This window comes from Mauremys reevesii, linkage group 11 (assembly GCF_016161935.1).
Source record: "Mauremys reevesii isolate NIE-2019 linkage group 11, ASM1616193v1, whole genome shotgun sequence".
Taxonomy (NCBI): domain Eukaryota; kingdom Metazoa; phylum Chordata; order Testudines; family Geoemydidae; genus Mauremys; species Mauremys reevesii.
Window position 1 is genome coordinate 71526398 of NC_052633.1, and position 22322 is coordinate 71548719.

General features: G+C 44.5%; 1 protein-coding gene across 1 annotated transcript in view; it reads left to right on the forward strand.

The window, feature by feature from the left end:
• The window catches only part of GYPC (glycophorin C (Gerbich blood group)), a 39878-nt gene extending 19128 nt beyond the window's left edge, over positions 1 to 20750 (forward strand). The window contains exons 2-3 of the mRNA XM_039494313.1: positions 11536 to 11586; positions 16236 to 20750. Of these exons, the coding sequence (XP_039350247.1) occupies positions 11536 to 11586; positions 16236 to 16432 (248 nt within the window). The 3' untranslated portion in view covers positions 16433 to 20750. The remainder of the gene's footprint in view (positions 1 to 11535; positions 11587 to 16235) is intronic.
• The last annotated feature ends 1572 nt before the right edge of the window (positions 20751 to 22322 follow it).

The following is a 22322-nucleotide window of genomic DNA, read 5'->3' on the forward strand; positions in this document are numbered from 1 at the left end:
ATTTTAAATAAGCCAGAAGAACAAAAGGAGGATATCTTCTCCTCTTCTCTTTGATCCCCATCCATCAGCTCAACAGCAACAGTAACAAATTAAGCTTTTCCACCGCTTTCTATCTTGTACTAGCTTCATGGCTTCATTGATCTTTAATCATTTTTGTTCCATGTCATTTTTCACCATGTTTACCCAACACATCCTCAGTCTTCCTCTATTTCTAGTTCCTTGCACATTGACATGCATCGCTATTTATGGTATCCCCTTAGGGGTCCACTCTTGACATGTGTCCCTCTTTCTTGAATCTCCTATAACAGCATTATTTCTTTCCTGTTTTCTTATCTCTTCTTTTTTTTATTATTTATTTTCTGCAGCCTTGAAACTCTCAGCATTCCTGTCAGCCAGCTCATTTCTGCAGTCAAAATCTTTTGGTCATCGGCTTTCTTCATACTCTAGCATTCTGACCTAGACAGCAGTAGCTGCATGACAGTTGTCTCATATACACAGGGCTCTGCTTTTATTGAAATGTCTTTGGACTTCCAGATCTTGCAGAATTTTCCGAATGTAGTAGAGGCTAGACCGAGTCTTTTTTTGATGTCATCTTCACAATTCTCATTCTTTATACTAGTCCCCCAAGGATATATTACATAAAACCAAAACCAAGAACTAAATAAAGCAAAAACAAAACTCTGTGTTAAAAGAATGTTAAAGTTGCAAAGACATGTACTTACAAGTTAGGAAATGCCATAATTAAAGGTAGCCTGTGCAACCTCAATTCTGCTCCCACCGTGTATGCATTATGAAACAGTCTTTAATTACATGATCACATACTATTTTTCCCACAGGACCTCTGTTTTATCTACAGGCTGTAGTCATATAGGCTGTGAAGTATACACACACACACACACACACACACCATATGTTGAGCCATTCCCTTACTCCCGCAGAACACCCTTGGATGTCAACAGGAGATCTTCCTGAGTATTCAGAATTTAAGGCCCGATCTAAAGTCCACTGAAGTCAATGGAAGTCCTTCACTGGGCATTGGATAGGCTTTTAGGTCGGAATTCAGGACTGGGTGCATTAAACCTACCCAAACCTGTGAGGTTCAACACATCTTTAATTCCCATTGAAGCCAATGTGGTTGAGAGTACCCAGCAACCCAGCTCACCACCATTCTCCAGTGTCAGGCCACTGTAGCACTTCTGGGATTAGCATTCACAATGTAACCCCTTTGGGGGTTAGAGAGCATGGCCCCTTTACATCTTTTTCCCAGGGGGGAGGGGGAGAGTGAGGAAAAAAGGAGGGAAACTCCACGCGGCGGCACTGGAGCTCCAGGGAGGGAGAGAGGCAGCCAGCAGGCCCTGGAGAAGTGAAGCAGGGAGAACCTGCCTGAAGCCTGGGAAGGCCAGGGCAGCCGATCGGGGACAGCCCAGGACAGGAGCCAGGAGGAGCCTTGTGCCAGGGAGGAATCACCCGAGAAGGACAGGCCGGAGCTGCACCCAGCATCACGTCTGCCCAGAGCTGGGTGGGGCTGTGAGTACTGGGGCTTGTGACTCTGCATTCGGAACAAGGATGGAGGCTGTAGCTAGTTAAGTGGGGAGGGGGTTGCTCCGTGGGGCTTTGCAGAGAGCAGCAGAAGAGGGCACCGGAGGGGTTTGCTGGGGAAAGTTCACTGGCGCCAAAGACGACCAGGAGCCCCCAAGACTCACCACGGGACTGGAACTTTGCCCAGGACTCCCGAACTCTGAGTGCAGACGCATTGCTCAGTGTCTGCCCTTCCAGACTGTGCTACCACTGGGCCTGTGGGGCCTTGGTTTAAATGCAACCCTGTTTTACTGCTCCCCCTGTCTTTCCCCTTGTTTTTTTCTCCTCTCATCCCTCTGTAAATACATATCTCCCTTTGTTATATCCATTGTACTTTTCCTGTGGGGGTGTGTGTTCACTCTGGGGGGTTTGGAACAGGCGCCCCTGGGGTGGAAGGGATTTCTCCTGCTGCCTTCCTGCGCGCGCCTTCTCTTGGCCAGAGCTGCCTGCAGAGCAGACTCCGTCTTGTCCACGAGGGCGCTAAAGTTACACTTACGGTGTCCCTTGTCCAAGAGTGGGAATGCTCTGATGCTGAGAAGCGGAAACGTGTGCTTGAGAGTCTGAGGAGACCTGCCATGAGACTTATCCGAGCCCTGAAAGACTCACAACCAGCTGCCACAGTGCAAGACTATTTAACTGCTCTTGAGAGTGTCTACGGTGCTACTGATTGCAGTGAAGACCTGTATTATTGTTTCCGCCATACCTATCAGGAGCCCCACGAACGATTGTCGGATTTCATCAGGAGACTAGAGGATTTGCTACAGCAGGTAGTGCGGAAGGAGGGCATCCCCACCAAGCGCAATGATTCCGCTCGGTTGGACCAAATCCTTCGGGGCACCCGACAAGATGGGTTGATGTTGTGGCGACTGCAGCTGAGGGAGCAGGCCCCAAACCCACCCCCATTCCACAAGCTCATTCGAGAGATACATGAAGAGGAGGAGCGATGGTTGCAAGTGGATGCAGTGGTGCAGCCGAAGATGGCAGCGAGTCACACCACCACAGTGCTTGGAGAGATGGAAGACGCCCCATCAGTGGCAGCAGCACTGAGAGATTTGACCCGAGAAGTGGCCATGATGAAGGCTCAGGGACATACTGTGCCATCCTCAAGAGGGGAGAGTAGCAGAAGGGGTGATAGCGAGAAGGTTTCTGTTATAACTGTGGAAGAGATGGTCACTATGCCTTGGACTGCCAAAACAAGACAGATCATGCAAGGGTATCTCAGAGATTGCAGCAGACCATTAGGAAGCTTCAGGGAAACACCAACAGGGCTTGGGGAAGGAGCAACCCAAGACCCTGAAATTCCAAGGCTCCCCAGAAAAAAACACAAAGGGGTTACACTAGCACCAGTCTGTGGAGTAAAAAGCACACAATATGTTATAACAGCTGGACAAAATCCAACATCACTGGCAATTCATTGTCCCCACGGCCCCATCTCATTTTGCACAGGAATCCAGCAGAGTTTAGGATAATATTCTGAGAAAACTTAAGCATAACACTGTGTGGAAATAACATAGCAGATGCCACAGCAATTGGAGGGCTCTCAGTACCTGGAAGCACATGGTAAGCACACTGAAAATATCAGTCAATGCGGAGATACGAAGCTTCCAGTTCTATGTACAAGCAGCCTCTTTTCCTAATGTTATTGTTTGACATTCAGATGACAATGAAGATAACTGCAATTTCTTTATACCTGTAGCAGGAGGGCAGCTGGGTTTGGTTCTAGCAGAAATTCTACAGTGACACAGCTAGACACAATGGCTTTAGGGATATGACTATTTGTCTTATTCTAATGAAGTTCCTAGTAACATGGTAACAGAGATTGACTCTTTGTGTGTTTATTTTGACCAATGTCCTAGGACAATGCTCAGGAATGTCCCTTGAGCACAGGTACCTAATGAGTAGAATGGGTTGATACATGTGAAAAAGTGTTGTGAACAATTTATCCTTCACAATTTATTTCTTCATTACAAAATGTAAAAATTGTCACCCAGCTGTATTAGGGACATTTATGAAGCCTAAATTCTCAGTATTGCCAATTTTCTGCCTGATCCTTTACCACTGACTTGAACAGGTGCTGGATGACACGCTTAGGTCCCAACTAATCAAATACCCACACATCCTTCACTTGAAAAACATTGCTTGTCCCATTGAGGTCAATGGGGATACTCACATGCTTTGAGTTGTGACCATGCTTAAGGATAGCTCAGTGGTTTGAGCATTGGCCTGCTAAACCCAGGGTTGTGAGTTCAATCCTTGAGGGGGCCACTTAGGGATCTGGGGCAAAAATTGGTCCTGCTAGTGAAGGCAGGGGGCTGGACTCGATGACCTTTCAAGGTCCCTTCCAGTTCTAGGAGATTGGTATATCTCCAATTATTACCTTTTTAACCTGACCTTCATATTGTTCCTTTCCATAAAGTTATTAAGGAAGTGGTATTATTTTGCTGTTCCCAATGGCTGCTCTTTTCTTCACTGTGACCACAATTAGCACTCTTGGTGTCCAGCCAGCCCCCACTAAATAGCACAAGTACTTAAAAATTACTCTCCGCGTCTACATGTAGGGGGCAAAGAACCAAGTTTGCCTCACCTTCACAATCAATAGATGATCCCAGATGGATAATGAGTTCTTTGACACACAGGCAGTCTTGGCTACCTTTAATTGTTGCAAGCTCTCCTTTAATCTATAAAATGTGAGGATATTTAGTCTAAAAGACCTTGTTTTGTGGGATAGGAAATAAATTCAGACATTTCCACCGCAATTCAGATTCAAAAGGTGAACTGCTGAGATTGTATGGACTCAATTAACATAATTATACTAATTCTGCGAACACCCCGTCGCTTCATTGTACTACATTAGCTGAGAAAACATTCTCACATAGCCAGCTCCTTCCTGTTTCATTTTGGTATTTTCCCATTAAGCATTTACATCCCCAAACATTTAAAGGTCTGATCCTGTTCCTTTCAGAGTCAATGACAAAACACCCACTGAGTTGGCAGGGAACAAGATTGGGCTGTATGTGTTTTAATTTTAAAACAAATCACATGCTTATCTACATTTTTATCGTGAATTCTAAATGCAACCCATTTTGCCACTTAAACGATCATGCAGTTTTTGTTGTTTTTTCCCTCACCCCGCTATTATCTTTGTAATAATTTAGCATATAAATGGAAGCCAAATTATTCTGTCTCCTGTCCAGATTGACAGATGAGATACTGTTCCTTAATTTTCAAAGAGCAGCACTGATGAGTTTCACTATCTAATGGGAGATGGTGATGGGTTTTTCAACGGAGAGTGTCAGATTGATGAGTTTAGACTGATGACCCTTCATGAAAGGAGATGCCAGCTCCAGTGGGGCAGCACATGCTTAGTAGAAAGTATTTAAACACATGATGGATAAAGATTTTTAACTCTAGAAAGGCATATAGCTAATGTAACAGATATTTCACAAAACAAGTCCAGAGGCTGCTTGGAGAGATTTTTAAAGGAAGTTTGCTCTGTTCGTTCTTACACATAGAACCTCAGTAAACCAGATTTAACTGTAGCTTGCAAATTACATCAGTAAACTAAGGTTAATAGATTAATGATTTTCTCATGAATGTGATGTATTGGGAAGACACAAACATGAAGGGCAAGAAGGGTGTACAGGAATTGCATAAACAATGGGTTGTTGTATACGTTAAGACTGTGTTACTTCTTGGGTCTTAACTAACTGGTAGAATGGATTTTGCATTGGTGATGATAATAGAGTCCTGCTAACTCAGAGACTTACTTTTGGAGCTCAAGAGATTGTTGAGTGCAGGAAGGTACACAAGAGAAGAAGAGTTCATGGGAGAAGAAAGATTATAATAATAACCAAGAGTCATTACCCATTGGACCAGGGATAGATTCTTCCTCACTTGATAGAGGAATTTTCTACAGCACTCAATGTTGGCCTCACTAACATGTTCTCACTGAAGCCAATTAGGTACTTTTCCATTGACTTCTATGGTCGCAAAGTTAGTCGAATACTGAGCTCTTTCGAAAATCCCAGCTGAAGTCTTTAGAACAAAATGGGATACAACAAAAGATATAGTCTTTTAAATTATTGGGCTTGATGCTGGTATTAGTAGGTTCCGTTTGATGTTTTGTATTATGCTGGAGGTCAGATTAAATGCTCTGGCCTTCCAACCTATCAATCTATAAAAGTCTTAAATGGGAAACAGGGATCCATGTATTAAGAATGGAAAAATCCTGCTTTCATTTACATTCAGAGCTGGTTGAATTATTCACTTCAAGCCACTAATCCATTCAGTTTGGACTCTCTCCCGTCCACCTAAACAGAGCATGATATCTATGAATCAATCCCATTTGTTTGATGCTTTGTGCAGACATGTTTCAACCTATGGATTCCTTGAACGCCTTTTGCTGCAATCATTTATTTGATATTTGGAATTTGTTCTGGGAGCTGTGTGATTGGACACAAGTCACATGGGATTGTTTCTGTTTCCTTATTGGAAGAGCAAACTTTGATAGATTAGAAAGTATCCAGCAATTTGACACTGCTAAACAAAAGATCCAATTGCAATATCTAACCCTCAGGGGCATTATGTGGACTTGCAACATTCCCTGTAGATTTTTGGGACCCCTAATCAGTGCATGGATTAAAATGTAATCACTGAATTGTGTTTGTGGACTGATATAATCTTGCTCCATGTACTGTGATCCTTGCTCCATGTACTGGGATCCATTTCCCACTGTCTTACTCCAGATATTTCAAAAAGTCACTCCCTTCCCCTATGTTCCATGATGATATTTGAGGTCTGCTGGGACAAAGCCTCTGTCTGTCTCTGGGACGTGGCTTGATGAGATTGGCAGCAAAGCCTTATCTGTTGCAAAACCCTGCTTCTGAAAGTTGATCCCTCAGAGCCGGAATGTGATGAGTTTCATATAATGCAACAAAGATACTGGCCTTTGGCTGAACATTTAGTTTGGCTGTTTGGTTTGTTTATTGTTGTCTTGATTTGTTTAATACATTGGGGTGGGTAGGAAATTTTATGAAGAACAGGAGCTTGTCCAGCTCTCTTCATTTCTGTATGTTTTAATAACCAATGCTGCTGTACGGTGCCCAGCTGCAGTATTTGGGTTACAGTGCTAGATAACACATAACGGGCCAGATTGAGCCTAACAGACATGCAAGCCAGCGTAACTATGGGAGGCATTTTTGCAGGGGCAATTTAATAGGCAATACCTGAAAACGTCTCCCCTGTGAAACACAGGAAAATAACCAAATGGACACGACAAAAAGACTCATGAAACACTGGCGTTTGAGTCCTCTGCACTTGCAGATGAATGGAATAAAGAATTCATAGCGTGTCACACCTTGTAGTCCTTACCCAGGCAAAAACTCCTGGAAGAGCATGGGAGTCTTTGCAACTGTAGGGAATTCAGCCCAATAGTAACAGATTATACTTCTTGTGCATAGCTGAGGCAGTTTAGAGTTCTACAGCTGCTCCAGCTGACCTCTCTTTCAGACTCGGAGCAGGTCATCTCATTTCATGAGTGCAAACCCACTGGGCTCATCAGCCCCAACACTTCGACCAGTCATGGTAACTTTGTATAATGCCCTCAGTCCTATTAATAGAGCAGGTCTAGGGACCGAATGGCTAGGCAGCAGTTCTGCAGAAAAGGACCTAAGGGTTACAGTGGACGAGAAGCTGGATATGAGTCGACAGTGTGCCCTTTTTGCCAAGGAGGCTAACAGCATTTTGGGCTGTATAAGTAGGGGCATTGCCAGCAAATCGAGGGACGTGATCGTTCCCTTTTATTCAACATTGGTGAGGCCTCATCCGGAGGACTGGCCCAGTTTTGGGCCCCACACTACAAGAAGGATGTGGAAAAATTGGAAAGAATCCAGCAGAGGGCAACAAAAATGATTAGGGGGCTGGAGCACATGACTTATGAAGAGACGCTGAGGGAAACTGGGATTGTTTAGTCTGCAGAAGAATGACAGGGGGATTTGATAGCTGCTTTCAACTATCTGAAAGGGGGTTCCAAAGAGGATGGATCTAGACTGTTCTCAGTGGTAGCAGATGACAGAACAAGGAGTAATGGTCTCAAGTTGTAGTGGGGGAGGTTTAGGTTGGATATTAGGAAAAACTTTTTCACTAGGAGGGTGGTGAAGCTCTAGAATGGGTTCCCTAGGGAGGTGGTGGAATCTCCTTCCTTCGAGGTTTTTAAGGTCAGGCTTGACAAAGGCCTGGCTGGGATGATTTAGTTGGTGTTGGTCCTGCTTTGAGCAGGGGGTTGGACTAGATGACCTCCTGAGGTCTCTTCCAACCCTAATATTCTATGATTCTATGAGGTCTGGTAGTTCTCTTACATGCTTGTTCACTGAGCTGCCAGCTGAGATCCTCGGCTGAGGAAGTGGCCTATTTACGACAATGAAGTTACTTTTGATTTACACCAGTGTGAGTGAGGAGGGAAGTAGGCCAAATTTCTAATCCAAATTCTCTACTGCTGTATAAATTGGCGCAGCTCCAGTTTACCCAATGAAAGGATAACTGTGGGAGGAGGACATGTTAATGCAAACGTGGAGACTCTCCTATTGGCAATCATTGAGAGCTGTGGTGATTATAGACGTATAACTGTTTTCACTGGCATAGTTCCACTGACTTCAGCAGAGCAATACCGATTTCCACCAGTGGAGGATCTGGCCCACATTCTTCCAAAAGCTTAAAAAGTCCAATGTCAAAATTAAATCTTAACACGGAGATACCTTATCAAAAAGCACTTCTGTGTCAAGGGCTGGAGATAAGGCATCTGCTTGTTATCTGAATCAGAAGGGCCCTTGGGAATGCCAGGAATGATGGAGAGCTACTCATATACTTTTATAATTAAAGCAAGGAGGATTTGATCTGGAATTAATATTTGGAAGCATCCCTTTGTAGCTTGATATTGCAGTAACCTAGGGAAACGTTTCAGGATTCACACGTCACCCCGCTAATTCCCCATTGTGGGCAATGGACTGGTGAGTAGTGAGGTGGTGTGGCCTCCCACAGACCCAGACGTAGAGGAACCCCAATGCTTGGGTACTACAGGGAATTGATCTGTTCTGAGCCATGAGGATTTGGAGTGTGCAGATTGCATGGAATGGGGTAAACCCGTCATCAGCACACAGCTTGAATGGGATCGGGGAAGGGTGTGCTTAGGAGAATCCTATTCCTAGACCTTCCTTAAGATACTTTGGAAACCGCCCCCCCGCAGTGGTGCAACTCCATGGGAGGGCAGGATCTGAGGCTGTGGGGGTATGTGCCTCATCTCCAGTGAGGCTACTGTGCTCTGATATAGGGGCTGGAAGCAGTGAGCCTGCCAATGTGTTGCCATTGCCTTTCACAGGTCTGGGATGTTCTGGGAACTATCACAGTCTTGGTGCTTCTGTAGGAGGACCTGGGCTTTGGGTGTCTTCCTTCTTCACCTAAACAGACTCTTCCCAGATACTTGGGTTGTACCCTGATGGACTGAAATCTCCCATCCTATACAATTTGTCTTATTTGTCAACCAACAGAATTTGTAATTATATAAACAATACAACAACAATCCACGTGAAGGGAGCCTCTGTACTATACAAAGCATGTATAGTACTCCAAAAGTCAATCACCTTGTTTGTTGCTCTAAAAGATCTGCTATAGTTCAAAATAAGAATTCTTTCAGGGAAGTTCTAAGGCCTATATTATGCAGGAGGGCAGACTCAAGCCTGGTCTATGTAAGGGGGGGATAACGTAGCTGAAATCGACGTACTTAGATCTACTTACCGCGGTGTCTTCACTGCGGTAAGTCAACAGCTAATGCCCCCTCATCAACTCCGCCTGCGCCTCTCACCCTGGTGGAGTACCGGAGTCGATGGGAAAGTGCTCGGCGGTCGATTTATCACATCTAGACTAGACGCGATAAATCGACCCCCGCTGGATCGATCGCTGCCTGTCAATCCAGCAGGTAATGTAGACAAGGCCTAACTGATCACAGTGCTCCCTGCTGGCCTTAAAACCTACTACTGTCTGCCTTATCTTTCTTGACTGTAGAAGCTGCCAGTCAAATGCTTGCTACAAATTTACCTCCAAAATTAATTATTAGGCCTGCACGGTAATAATTTCCTTCTGAGAATAAACACAGGATGAGCTGAGTAAAAAATCAGGAATAATTCAGTTGAAGTCAGTGGGGTTACACCAGAGTTAAAAACAGTGGAGCAGAGTATGGAATCATACCTGGTAACGTTGGCTTGTGTCCAACCAAGGAAGCCATACCTGGTAACGTTGGCTTGTGTCCAACCAAGGAAGCCAATAGGGAAATATCAGTTTCTCTCTTTTACTGTTGCATTAAGTATCATATTAGATCAGATGTGGGCAAACTACGGTCCGTGGGCCACATCTGGCCTGCGGGACCATCCTGCCTGGCCCTTGAGCTCCCAGGCCCTCCCCTGCTGCCACTCCCCCAACCCATGCCGTCGCACAGGCAGCACTCTGGGCGGCGGGGTTGCACGCTTCTGCCGAGCAGTGCAGCAGCTTGTCTGGCTCCAGCCAGGCAGCACGACTGCCAGACATGCTGCTCTGAGTGGCATGGTAACGGGGTCGGGGGGGTTGGATAAGGGGCAAGGGGTCCCAGAGGGTATTCAGGGGGCAGGGAGCAGGGGGCGGTTGGATGGGGTGGAGGTTCTGGGGGGCAGTCAGGGGATGGGGAATGTGGCAGGGGGTTGGATAAGTGTGGGAGTCTCAGGGAGCAGGGGTGTGGATAGGGGTCAGGGGATGGGGAACGGGGGGGTTGGATAGGCATGGGGTCCCGGGGGCCTGTCAGGGGGTGGGGGTGTGGATAGGGATTGGGGCAGTCAGGGGACTGGGAGCAAGGGGGTTGGATAGGCGGTGGGGTCCCGGGGGGTGGTTAGGGGTGGGGGGGTCCCAGGAGGGGGCAGTTAGGGGTGGGGGTGGTCAGGGGACAAGGAGCATGGGGGGGTTGGATGAGTCAGAGGTTCTGAGGAGGGCAGTCAGGGGGCAGGAAGTGGGAGGGGTCAGATAGGGATCGGGGGACAGGCTGTTTGGGGAGGCACAGCCTTCACTACCTGGCCCACCCCAATGTGGCCCTCGAGCCAAAAAGTTTGCCCACTCCTGTATTAGATAAGGAGGGAAAAACGTCATTGTTTCATTTTGTATTTTCTCCAAACACTACAGCTTTTCATTAGCTGTTTTTCCACCTGTGATTTTGGTTTTTGTTTTTTTGTTGGTTTGGATTTTTTAGTAAATGCTATTTTTTCCCAGCAGTTTATGACTTTTTCAACCGAATTCCCGATCTCAGATACCTAAAAGGCCATGGTCATCTTCTTCTTACGCTTTTAAATTCGAAAATTATCTGCTTAGAAGTTATAATCTATTATTTGGCTTCGAAGGGCCACATTCAGATGTGGTACAAAAAAGTTCTACTCCACTGAAGTTATGCTGTACTCACACCAGGTCTGGCTTTCCTCCAAATGTACATTTAAATGATGATGCTGAGACATAATGGTAATTAAAGTCAACAGAACTAAACTAATTTATATCAAATGAGAATCTTGTCCAAAATAGGCACCGCTTTTTTGTCCCCCATACTGACTTTCCAAGACTAATCACACTGCCCAGATATTTTTAATTTCATCATTCATCAGAGGATGTTACAGGTAAGTGATCATAAGAAACAGTAGGTGTGTTTCCCTGATGGCCAAGAGAATTTGTGTTGGCTGTTTCTTTCCCAAGCATTATATTGATACGATATCACTACCATGCACCCAGTTCTAATTAGATATTTTATTGATGCTAAATCAGAGATCTCATTTAAATTCTACATTTCATGTTACAGAGGTTAAAATACTATTGCACCCTTCAGTAGGGGAGCTGTAGTCACACATCATCCAAGCCACTTAATCTACTTAACTTTTCTATATTCTACTCTATTTGCAGCTGGAGCTCTCGGGGGTTCTTCAGCGGCAGTAGATGTGGCAGTCATTGGAGGTAAGTATTAGACTGAATTTGAAAGTTTGATTAGAAGAGCGTTTCTCAAACTGGGGTCCATGGACCGCTGGGGGTCCGCGAGGGTACTCCGGGGGTCCACCGGCCCCACTGATCAACTCCACCTCTTCCCTCCCTCAACTCCTCCCACTCACTCCCTGTGTCTCCTGCATGCCAGGGAACAGCTTGTCAGCGGTGTGCAGGAGATGCTGGGAGGGAGGGAGAGAAGCGGGGACAAGGCACTCGGGAGAGGGGGCAGAGAAACAGGGAAGAGGAAGGGCGGGAAGAGGTGGAGCGGGGGTGGGGCCTTGGGGGAAGAGGTGGAGTGGGGGTGGAGCCTATGGCTGAGTGGGGGGTATCTGGGGGTCCGTGAAAACTTTTAAATCAAAATGCTAAAGTTTGAGAACCTCTGCATTAGAAGAAAACAGGGCTCTTGCCATCCTGTAACATCCCGTGCTTGGTCAGCTTTTTATAGACATTGCTGTGCAGATTCTATGCGGTATTCAAAAATGAAATCAGAAAAGTCCCAATCCAACAAAACACTTAATTACAGACTTAATTTGGATGCTTAATTTTAAATTTTCTGTAGTGTTTGCATGCGTAAAGTTAAACGTGTGCTTAAATACATGGCTGAATTAGGATCCCAGAGTGTGCGCTCTCTCTCTCTCTCCCCCCCCTCTCCATCTCTCTCTCTCAGGAGACAGGGTGTTACTATGTTCTACAGAGTCACTCTCCACCAAGCAGGATTTGAAGGGTTAACTCTTCCAAGAAGCTTCATCCCAGCCTCTAATTTTTTACCTGTGGCCAACCGAGGAGAAAAGTGATAGAATTTAGACATCTAATGGCCTGGGGCCTGATTCTGATCTCATTTATGCCATGGGGAAGCAGGAGTGACTCCCCGTTGAGGTGAATGGAGTTACACCAATGTGAGACTGACGTGAGAACAGAATCAGGACACTTAAATCCAACATTTACACCAGCAATTACTTGCCATTGCCTGTGCGTAATTTATTAGAGAGGTCACGTTTCAGGTGCAGAATAAAGGGGAATTTTAAATAAAATGGCCATGCTTTCTGGGAGGGAATCAAATATTCCAGGATCTGCCTGGATGTTAGGGTTTCGATGCACAGGGGCTGTCCATATGTTAATGATAATTATCTATAGCTAGACAAACTCAGACTGGCAATAAGGTGTAGATTTTTACCAGTGAGGGCAATTAACCATTGGAACAATTTATCAAGGGTCATGGTGGATTCTCCATCGCTGACCAATTTTAAATCAAGATGAGATGTTTTTCTAAAAGATCTGCTCTAGGGATTATATTGGGGCAGTTCTCTGGCCTGTGTTATACAGATCAGACTAGATGAACACAAAGGTCCCTCCTGGCCTTTTATTTGCTTCGGCACGAGACGTCGGCAGAATTTCCGCAGTCTTGGAGTGGGAGGATGCCACTGAGCTGGCAATTCCCTGTTTGTGCTCCAGCACAACTCACCTGCACCCCCAAATCCATCCCTGGGAAGCAGAGAAGGCGGTGGAAATGGTGATGTTTAGCCTTCCCCCGACCGGTATCTATATGTCTTTCACTGGCCCTGTGCATCTGGAAGGGGTATGTATGGCCATGAGGCAACTATTTCCCTCTCTTGTCTCCGAAAGGAACTGCTCTATGACCTTCCACATCCATCTGTGTCTAGATTCCAGATCATGTCAGAACCTCAGTAATCGGCTCTTTGCTGAGTTACACACATTGTAGTCCCACAAATGATGATACTCGCCCCAGAGTTCAACAAAGAACCAATAGTCGGGCACTCTAGTGAACTCTTACCTCATTGAGCCAGCTCATCAGCTGGTGTAAATCAGGGTAGCTTCATTGATTAGAGCTACGCCAATTTATACCAGCTGGTGATGTGGCCCATTATTTTTACAAAATATACGACAACACATTTCCTAGCGTTCTATTCAAGCACTCTCATACATTTAAACTAACTACAGTTGTCAGGCTAAATGAGCAAAGCACTGAACATGGAGAAATGCATTATCCTGGCCTTTTGATTTTCATTGTGTTTGTTCACTTCCCTGCTCACTCTCTCATTTCAGTAATTCACCAGGGGCATCCCAATCATTAGTGCAAATTAGTGAGGTTCTGATGTATTTCCCTCGGGTTCTAGCTCCTGTAACTTTAATTTCAGTTTCCTGCAAACCAGTGGAAGGTAAATTGAATTGTGCTTTGTCTCCTGGGCTTATTAATAGTGTGCCATATCTAAAGCCTATTTAAGCCCATTGTGTCAAGGGATACCAATGTAGTCCAAAAAAATTGAGAGAGCCTCTGGTGGAATCACATTATTATTGTAACCTCAACTTCTTTACATGAGCAATTCTCTTTCTGAAAGCAGTAACGTCAGTCACCATAAAAGCTGGAGAAGCTAGTTAACATAATTAGGTACAACTAAAATGGTCTCCTGCCTTAGTCCTGGAAGTGTTGCCAAAATTCTCCCCTCACCATTGTTTTCATGCCAATATTCTCGTATTACTCACCCCCATTCTCATGTCCCTACAAGTGAGCTCAGGCTCACTCTGCAATGATGTGATACCCTTGGAAAGCCCATCCACCCTTTTGCTATGTTGGCATTATGCACTATATGCCTCCTATCACTTTTAAAACAAACTTTGTATGTCTGGATAATTTAAGCACTATACCCGGATGTACAGACACTTTTCTCAACCTATATTTTATAAAATATTTTAACATTAGCTTAAATTAAATTTGTAAGTATGACAGGGTCCCCCCCCCCCCGCGAGTTAAGACAATCAATGCTGCTCATATCCTTATCTAAGGGCTACTTGGAGACTACGTGTATGGCAAGTAGGGTGACCAGATGTCCCGATTTTATAGGGACAGACTCGATATTTGGGGCTTTTTATTATATAGGCTCCTATTACCCCTCACCCCCGTCCCAATTTTTCACACTTGCTGTCTGGTCACCCTAGTGGCAAGTCAGGGTGTCAATCTACAGCAGACTCGCTTGCTGTATACTAAGTGGCCGTGTGGCCCCAGCTACCACACACTAAAAGTCCCATAGTGTGCTTTGACGTATTACTGTTTGATATACTGCTGCAGTACATCAAAGAGCACTATGAAACTTTTATTCCATGCTAGCAGGGCCAAGACAGTGTGTGGCAGATTTTGCTCCCTGGCTTGCCACACATTAAGTCTCTGTGTAGACATGACCTGATTCCTGGTCTAGCAGGACAGGCTTTTCTCGTGTTTGTTGTACAGATTTCATACAGCTCGTACATTGCGTACACAGTCTAAAAACGGGCTTTCCATGGGGTGGTGAGCACAGAACTCAGGAGAGGCCGATTCCTGCCCCTTACCTTGGATCAAGAATGTGGGACAGACACAGGATCACGTTGGCTGCACCTTCCGTGCTTGGGCTTTGCCCAGTGGCTCTGCATCGTTCATAGACCTGTGAAGCGTGCTTATGCCTTAGTATTGCCAACTCTCATGGTCTTGTTATGACTTTTGTAATATTTAGCATATTCCTTAAAGCCCCAGCCCCTGGAGTCATGTGAACACAGGAGAATCTTGGCCATCGTTTATAGAACAAAATAAGTTTCTAGCCATCCAGGTGCACGAAAAAGCTTAATCTGTGACCTGAGTGCACCCCAAAGGCTCAAAACCCAAAAGGCAAATAAAAAGCCCAAATATATTATTTTAAAATACACATGACTTTTAAGCCAGTCTCATTATTTGGGGCAGGGGGAGTCTGACTTATGATTTTTGAATGCTTGGGATTGGCAGTACTGCTTCCCCAGCATCTTCTTCCTGGCTCTCACGGTGCTGCAGAAAGACAGCATAAGGAAGAGCTGTGAAGTGCCAAGGCATGCAGAGCTCCCCATGGCTTGGCTTGGCTTCATACTCCTGCAGCAGGAACTGCAGCAGTACAGGTTCTGTGCAGGGCTTTTTCACATGCACATTCAGGTTGCCTTTAGGAAGCAGCATTTCTGGTCCAGATAGAGGCATTGCAAGCGATTAGCTAGTCCTGGGGGAGCAAGCATCTACACAGGATTCCTCATCTCCAGTGTCACTTCACCAGTCACTAGAAACTGTTTGTTTAATTAGAGCACAGGATGTGGAAGCTAGTAAATACAGAACAGTGCAGGGACATCAAGGGGTCTGTTCCTACCCCATGCTGGGTGCCACCTTAGAAACTTCCATGTCTTCAATTCCTCCTGAAGTCACAGGGAGTTGAGAGCATTCAGCATGGTGCATGATCAGAATCACCTGGAAGTAAGTTGAATTAGCACCAGCGTGCTAACCAGCTCACACAATTTTTTCTTTTAGATTGCCTTGTTTCTTCTCAATTTGGGATGAATTTGTATCCACGTATTGATTATTAGCCAATTCATTTGGAAGCAGACTGAATTTTTGCATGGATTTCTGCAATACTCTTACTCAGGTCTGGATTGCTGAAATTCTGCCTATCGAGATATTTATATAGACCCCCCATCCCTGCCGTGTCTGAGTGCATTATGATGTATTATCCATATACTTCCCCCCCTACTGAATACCCCTGGTTACATTATGCCCCGGTGTAAAATGTAGGCTGTATATGATTGCTCGCTAAGCAATTCAAATGGTTCTCCCCTTCTAGGTGTCATTGCAGCAGTGGCTATTGTCCTAATCTGCCTGTTGATCGTGATGCTCCGATACCTGTACAGGCACAAGGGCACCTACCACACGAATGAAGCAAAGGGAACTGAATTTGCCGAAAGTGCAGACGCTGCGCTGAAAAATGACCCGGCTCTCCAGGAGGCTGTGGATGAGAGCAAAAAGGAATATTTCATCTGAGAGCAAAGGGAAGCCACACTGAGACTGCCTTAGTGGTTCTTTCCCCAAGGGAATAGGCCAGAAATGCTACATCAACGAAAGCACTAAGATATGGATATGGCAAGGATAGAAGCAAGCATCCTAACTGAAATGCTACTCCCCCCGCACACACACTCCCCATGAAGAACGGAATGCCAGATACCTGGCTGTTGATTTTATTAGCCACACAGCTGGTCACAGCTGAATTCAGTATCAGATCAGAAGAAATAAAATCTCAGTCTGAACGATAAACCGATACCAGCTAATGATATCAAATGTCAAACCTTGACATTTGGTCAAAATAGCAGATGCCAATGGAAAACATCCTCTTAGCATTAATGATGCCTCCTACGTCAATATTATACAGAACTATCTGAAAATGCATTTTCAGTGGTAATAGAACAAGTGTTAAACCCGATAAAAGCTGAGGTTAGTGGAACAAAAACTGGTCTATAGTCCAGAATCCCGCCCCCCTTAAATGTGCACTTTGCCAGGTGTGATTTTTTCCTCCCCAGCCCTCTTCCTTCCCTCCCCCCCACCCGCCACTTTGTTTTTAAGTCAAGGACATGACACACACAACCCCCATAGGAAAAATATGGAACACTTAAGAGTGAAGGATTTTTAGCTAGCTCTGCATGGTGACTTGAGGATTGCAAAGTGTTAGAATTTACAGTATATAGTAGGTAATGACCACTAGACTTAAGAAAATGATCCCAAATAGCTATTTGGCTCCTTTCATGCATACGTAAGTAGGTCAATAGTTATTGGCTAGTGCCGGCCTTCTGAAACAAATGCTCTCCACTAGATTTGGAATGAGAACTCTGGCCCTGATGTTTGTTTATTTATTTCATATTGGAGAATTCTTTCAAAAGCCTGCTGACATTTGGGGGAATTGAGTCAGAACACAGACATAAATAACAGTTAGAAATGTAACTGCAATGCTACCCGGGAGCAGTTTGTCCATTTGAATCCCATTCTGTTGTATTGATCTTTCTCTCTTGTGTGCCCCTCCCAGCTTTTAAATATATCTTGCTTTTCAAGCAGCCTCAGATACAAAAAAATTCCATTGAGCATCAGCTCTTTAAAAAAAAAAAAATGGACGTGATCTGTAAAATGAAAGATCCTGTTCATCACATAAGAATTCACTGTGATGAATTTCTTCACTACAGCAAGCTCTCTGTCTCACGGAAACCAACAGGTAGTCCTGGAAATAGGATTAACTGTCCTCTGCACTTGTTTATCACCAGCTAGGTTTATGCCCTTAATTATCCCAAATGAGTGGGTGGGGGAGGGAACAATTAATAACAAATGTGCCTTCGATCAACTACCCTGTTTTAAATCAATAGTTTTCTATGTTTTCCTGTTTAAAAAATATGACAGAGAGACATCTACAATTGTGCTTTCACAGCTTGGTGGCTTCATCTTCTCCAAAAATCTTCATTTTATGACACTGAAGCCAGACTGGCTCCTAGAGACCAGCTTAATTCACCAGCGTTGGCCATACAACTACTAGAGGAGACCAGATCTCCAGGAGAAAATACTTGAGGAATCAAGTAGATTTGGTGAAGGAAGGGGACAGTTTTGTCTCTTTAATTACATCCTCAAGGCTGCTCAGTACCTACAGGAGCAGGACTTTGCAGTAGGAGAGTCCTAAAGATTGAATGTTGGCTAATGTTGAATCTTTGTGCTGTATGCTTTTAACCAAAGAAAATCAAAACCATGCCAACTTACTAAAAGCTTGGGACCAAATTCCACAGACCATTGTACAATGATATCATATACATCAGCCCACACGATACTAAAATCCTATAGTCCACCACTAACACAATTCAAATGTTATGGTGTCATGTACTTGATTTTTTTATTCACGTTACCACTTTAATCCTTTCACTGCCGCTTTTGAAATAGGAATAAACTTGTGTGATTGTTTTGGGTGGAAGAAACTGATTAACCTTAGCAGCGGGAGTATACTTCTGTGCCTGCATCCCCAGAAAAGGAGCTGGGGGAAGGGGGAGGAAAGGGACATCCTCTTCTTGAAAGTGAAGAATTCACGTATCTACTATGAAGTTAAATTCTTCATCGACCTAAAAAAAGACATAAGCTTATGCCCTGGATAGGCCCAGGAACCCAGTCTGGAAACAATGTAAACATTCCCTATGGATGTGAGGGTGGGCGGAACATACACCCCATGTCATACATGAGACCAGGGACAACCCCCCCTCCCAAAAAAAAATACTTCCAAGAGGCATAGTGGGCCAGGCTCTATTAAACCTTTTCCTTAAAGCAAACTTCCTGAGTCAACCTTATATCCCCTTATTTCTACCTTGCATCTATCCAGCCCCACACCAGCCAGCTGTGGCTGCTAAGAAGAACTTACGCAATAAAGGTTTGTTTGAAGCCTTTCTAGTGGCTGACTGAAACTGTAGTAAATTCTCATCTGAGCAGCCATCTTCTGGATGGACACACAGCAGAACTGAGGTGGTGGTGGGAGGTCCATTGAGGTTGCAAGGAACAAGTCATTTTTCAAGGCTAGGTATTGTTACTAAGCTACTAAGGAACCATAGGATACTGAACAGCTGCACAAGATACACCAGAGTGCGTTTTTATTTATTAATGGGGTGGATGGACCAAGCCAACCAAGCCTGAGAGTCATCTCCAGTTGTGGGACTGATGGCCATCAGGTAGCTGTTAGTCATAAAGGAGTGGTGTAAATTGGCTTCAATGGAGTTATGCTGATTTACAGCAATTGAGACTCTGGCCCAGTATGTGACTATTTAGGCCTCAAATCTTTGGCTATGGTCCTCCTTAGTAGGTTACTTCATTTCTGTATGCCATTTTCCCCTCATTCACGCAGCCAGCTGAACAATCCAAGTATGCAATAACTACATCGTCTACCCATCACCAATGAGCCTTTTAGAATATTTCAGAACAGTAACTTTGGCGCTAGTCATGTTTTCAGTTGTTTTTTCAGGGTTCTTTCAAGTTCAGCGATTTTGACTCACGCACCCAGAACAGAGAGCAGAGCAGGGATGTGAGGGGTTTTTTTGTTTGACTTTTTAGGAATCAAAGGTTGCTTTGTAAAGAAAGAGCAACATTTAACAGTATCATGAGACTGGCAGAGCTCTAAGGGCCCAATCGCTCATCCTCTACGCACACAATAGTCCCACTGTCTTCAATCAGTTTGGCCTTAAATCAGTGCATTACAAAATTCTCATAACTTTTAGGGCTAATTTGCAAAACTTCCCTCTCTGTACGCCACATGCTGTGCTAAACAGAACACAGTTTGCAATACAGAGGTGCCTCGGTGGGTGGCTATAACTTTGGATCAAAAAGAGCTGATAGATTTTTTAAAATAGCACTAAAAGTTTTCAGTTAGTTACTTACTCCCATTATTCTGTAGCCACCAACTGAGGAAACAGGACACATTTTGTATGAGCAAATGCCAACTATACACCTGGGATGGAGCTGGGTGGGAATTTTTTGACAAAATGGTTTTCTGTCATAAAATGCCGCTTTGTCAAAACAAACTTTTTGTGGGAAAGGGTTGGTTTTAACAAAAACTTTTTTTTTTAGGAAGTTTTCTCTGGTCCAGGATGGAATTTCTGGTTCAAACCAGAGACACTCCAGAGTACTCTGCTGCTTGAATTCATCTGGGTTCAAGTCCTTACTCCAAATCAGTCAGAGCATAGTTCTGAACCTGAATCTCACATACCTGAGCTGAGCTGAGTGACTAAACCACCAGGCTATTCTGGGGAAGGGGAATCTAGTTCTCCTTCTTCTGGGTTCCCCCTATCCCCCCCGCCTCAAAAAAAATCAGAACAGTCTTGGTTTCATCCCAGTGCAAAATAGGAAATTTTTAGAAATCTCAAAAATTTCCACAGGATAGGAAAACCATTCCACACCCAGCTCTAGTTTGGTACAGATGCTCCTGGTGTAGTGCTCTCTAATAACTTGCAGTCATTGGTCCAGCAGGGACCACTTTGTACATAACGCCTCTGTTCCGAAGCACCGGTCGGTCTTCAATATGCATTTTCAGTGCCTTTGAAACTTTGTATCGAATCCTCAAATATTTGCTATTTTTCAAACTGATGCAGTTGTGGACACATTAAGGCTTTTTTAAAATAAAATAAGATAATAGCTAGTGTTAAGAAATAAGGCTGATAACTTAATTAGAAAAAGCTTGTCTGGAAAGATTCCTGTTGATGTCAGTGGGCTTTAGATTGGGCCCTGGAGATTTAAACAGGTCTCATTGGAACACTGTGTTGTTTGTGAAGAAAAATAAAGCTATTTTCAAAATCCATCCTCTAGTCTAGATTAAAGTGAGTTATGTGGACATCTGTTGCTCTACTGGATTTACATGGCACCAACACCTGATCTTATACTAGTCACAGTGTTTAGTCTAGGGCTGTGCAAACATTACAGGTGCTTAGCTACAGTGCTGTAACCCCATTACCAACAGTGGCATTACACCGGCATTACTGAGAACAGAATTTTGCCCATAACCATTCAGTCCAACTAGCGGCCCTGCCTTGCTCTGTTGATGGGAATGCTTATCTAAGCACTTCCAGATGCCAACCACTATCGGTGCCAATGTGGGACAATCTGCCAGCGTTTTGTCACTGAAGCTGTGCCCTACCCTTTCATTACATAGTTAACGTTCCCAGCACCTTGGCCCACTCTCATCAGTGAACGTGAGGGAATAACAACCGAGATGAATGCATCCCATTCTCTTTCTAGGCAGTTGGTCAATTTCTGCCACACCTCCCGCCCCATGCAATTCTATTGACTTCAGCTGCAGTATTGTCAATCTGGCCAAATAGACACACAAGCCCACAGATGCCTTCTGAGGCAAAATCATTAGGAGGAGAATGCAAAGCAGACTGTCTCCAGCCAGGGAGAATGCCTGTGACATTTTCCTGTCCAGTACCTGGGAGCCGGAAGACTCACAGAAGGTTCCAGAATCCAGGTGTTAATAGCCTAGCGGAGCTGCCTCAGGACAGACAAAGGAAGAACTTCATCTCTACCCTGTTTTGACTCATGTATCATCCACTGCTGTGAAATGAGTGTGAACGGCACTGCTGTGTCTATCTATCCCTACCCAGTCTCCAGTGTCACCAGCCTCCAGTCTAGAAGGGCACCATTGGGTTATTGGGCCACCTTTCGGCCATTTTCTTCATTGCTTTATCTAGTTTCAAATAAACATGGCAATTTATACTTAGGGCCAGACTGATCTGTGCTGCTGGCCAAGCTGGATACAGGACACTGGACCAGACAGCTCAGAGACAGTATGGCAGTTCCTATGTTCCAGATGGGCTTAGTGTGTAATGTTATGGGTTCGGTGATGAGGTTGTTGAGTTCTTGCATAGTCTTGAAGTTCTATGGCTTGTGTTATACAGGAGGTTAGACTAGATGATACCAACCATCCCTTTTGGCCTCAAAATCTATGAATTTAAATCCACCATTATTCTACCAATTTCAACAGTTACTTTGGGATTACACCAGAGTAACTGGACCAGAATTTGGTCTGTGGTATAAACAAGGCTGGGAAGCCTTTGTAAAGTAGATTCCGAAATAATGCTCACTGGATCCTGCTTGTGCTTCTCCATGTGAGATAACTGTGAATTGCTTGTCAGAGTCACTTAATCACATTTATCCTATTAGCTACATTTTTTTATCATAGTGGAGTGAAAACCGCAAGCTTGCCAAAAGCTAGAGATCAGTCATAGCTTAAATACCACCCTGCCATTTACATTAGAAAAAGAAAACCTGCTGCTGCTTAGATCTTTTCATCTTTCATTACAGACCCTGAATTTGATTTCTGTGCAATTTAGCTCTGTTTTAATGGTATATCTGCAAGCATCTCTGGGACCAA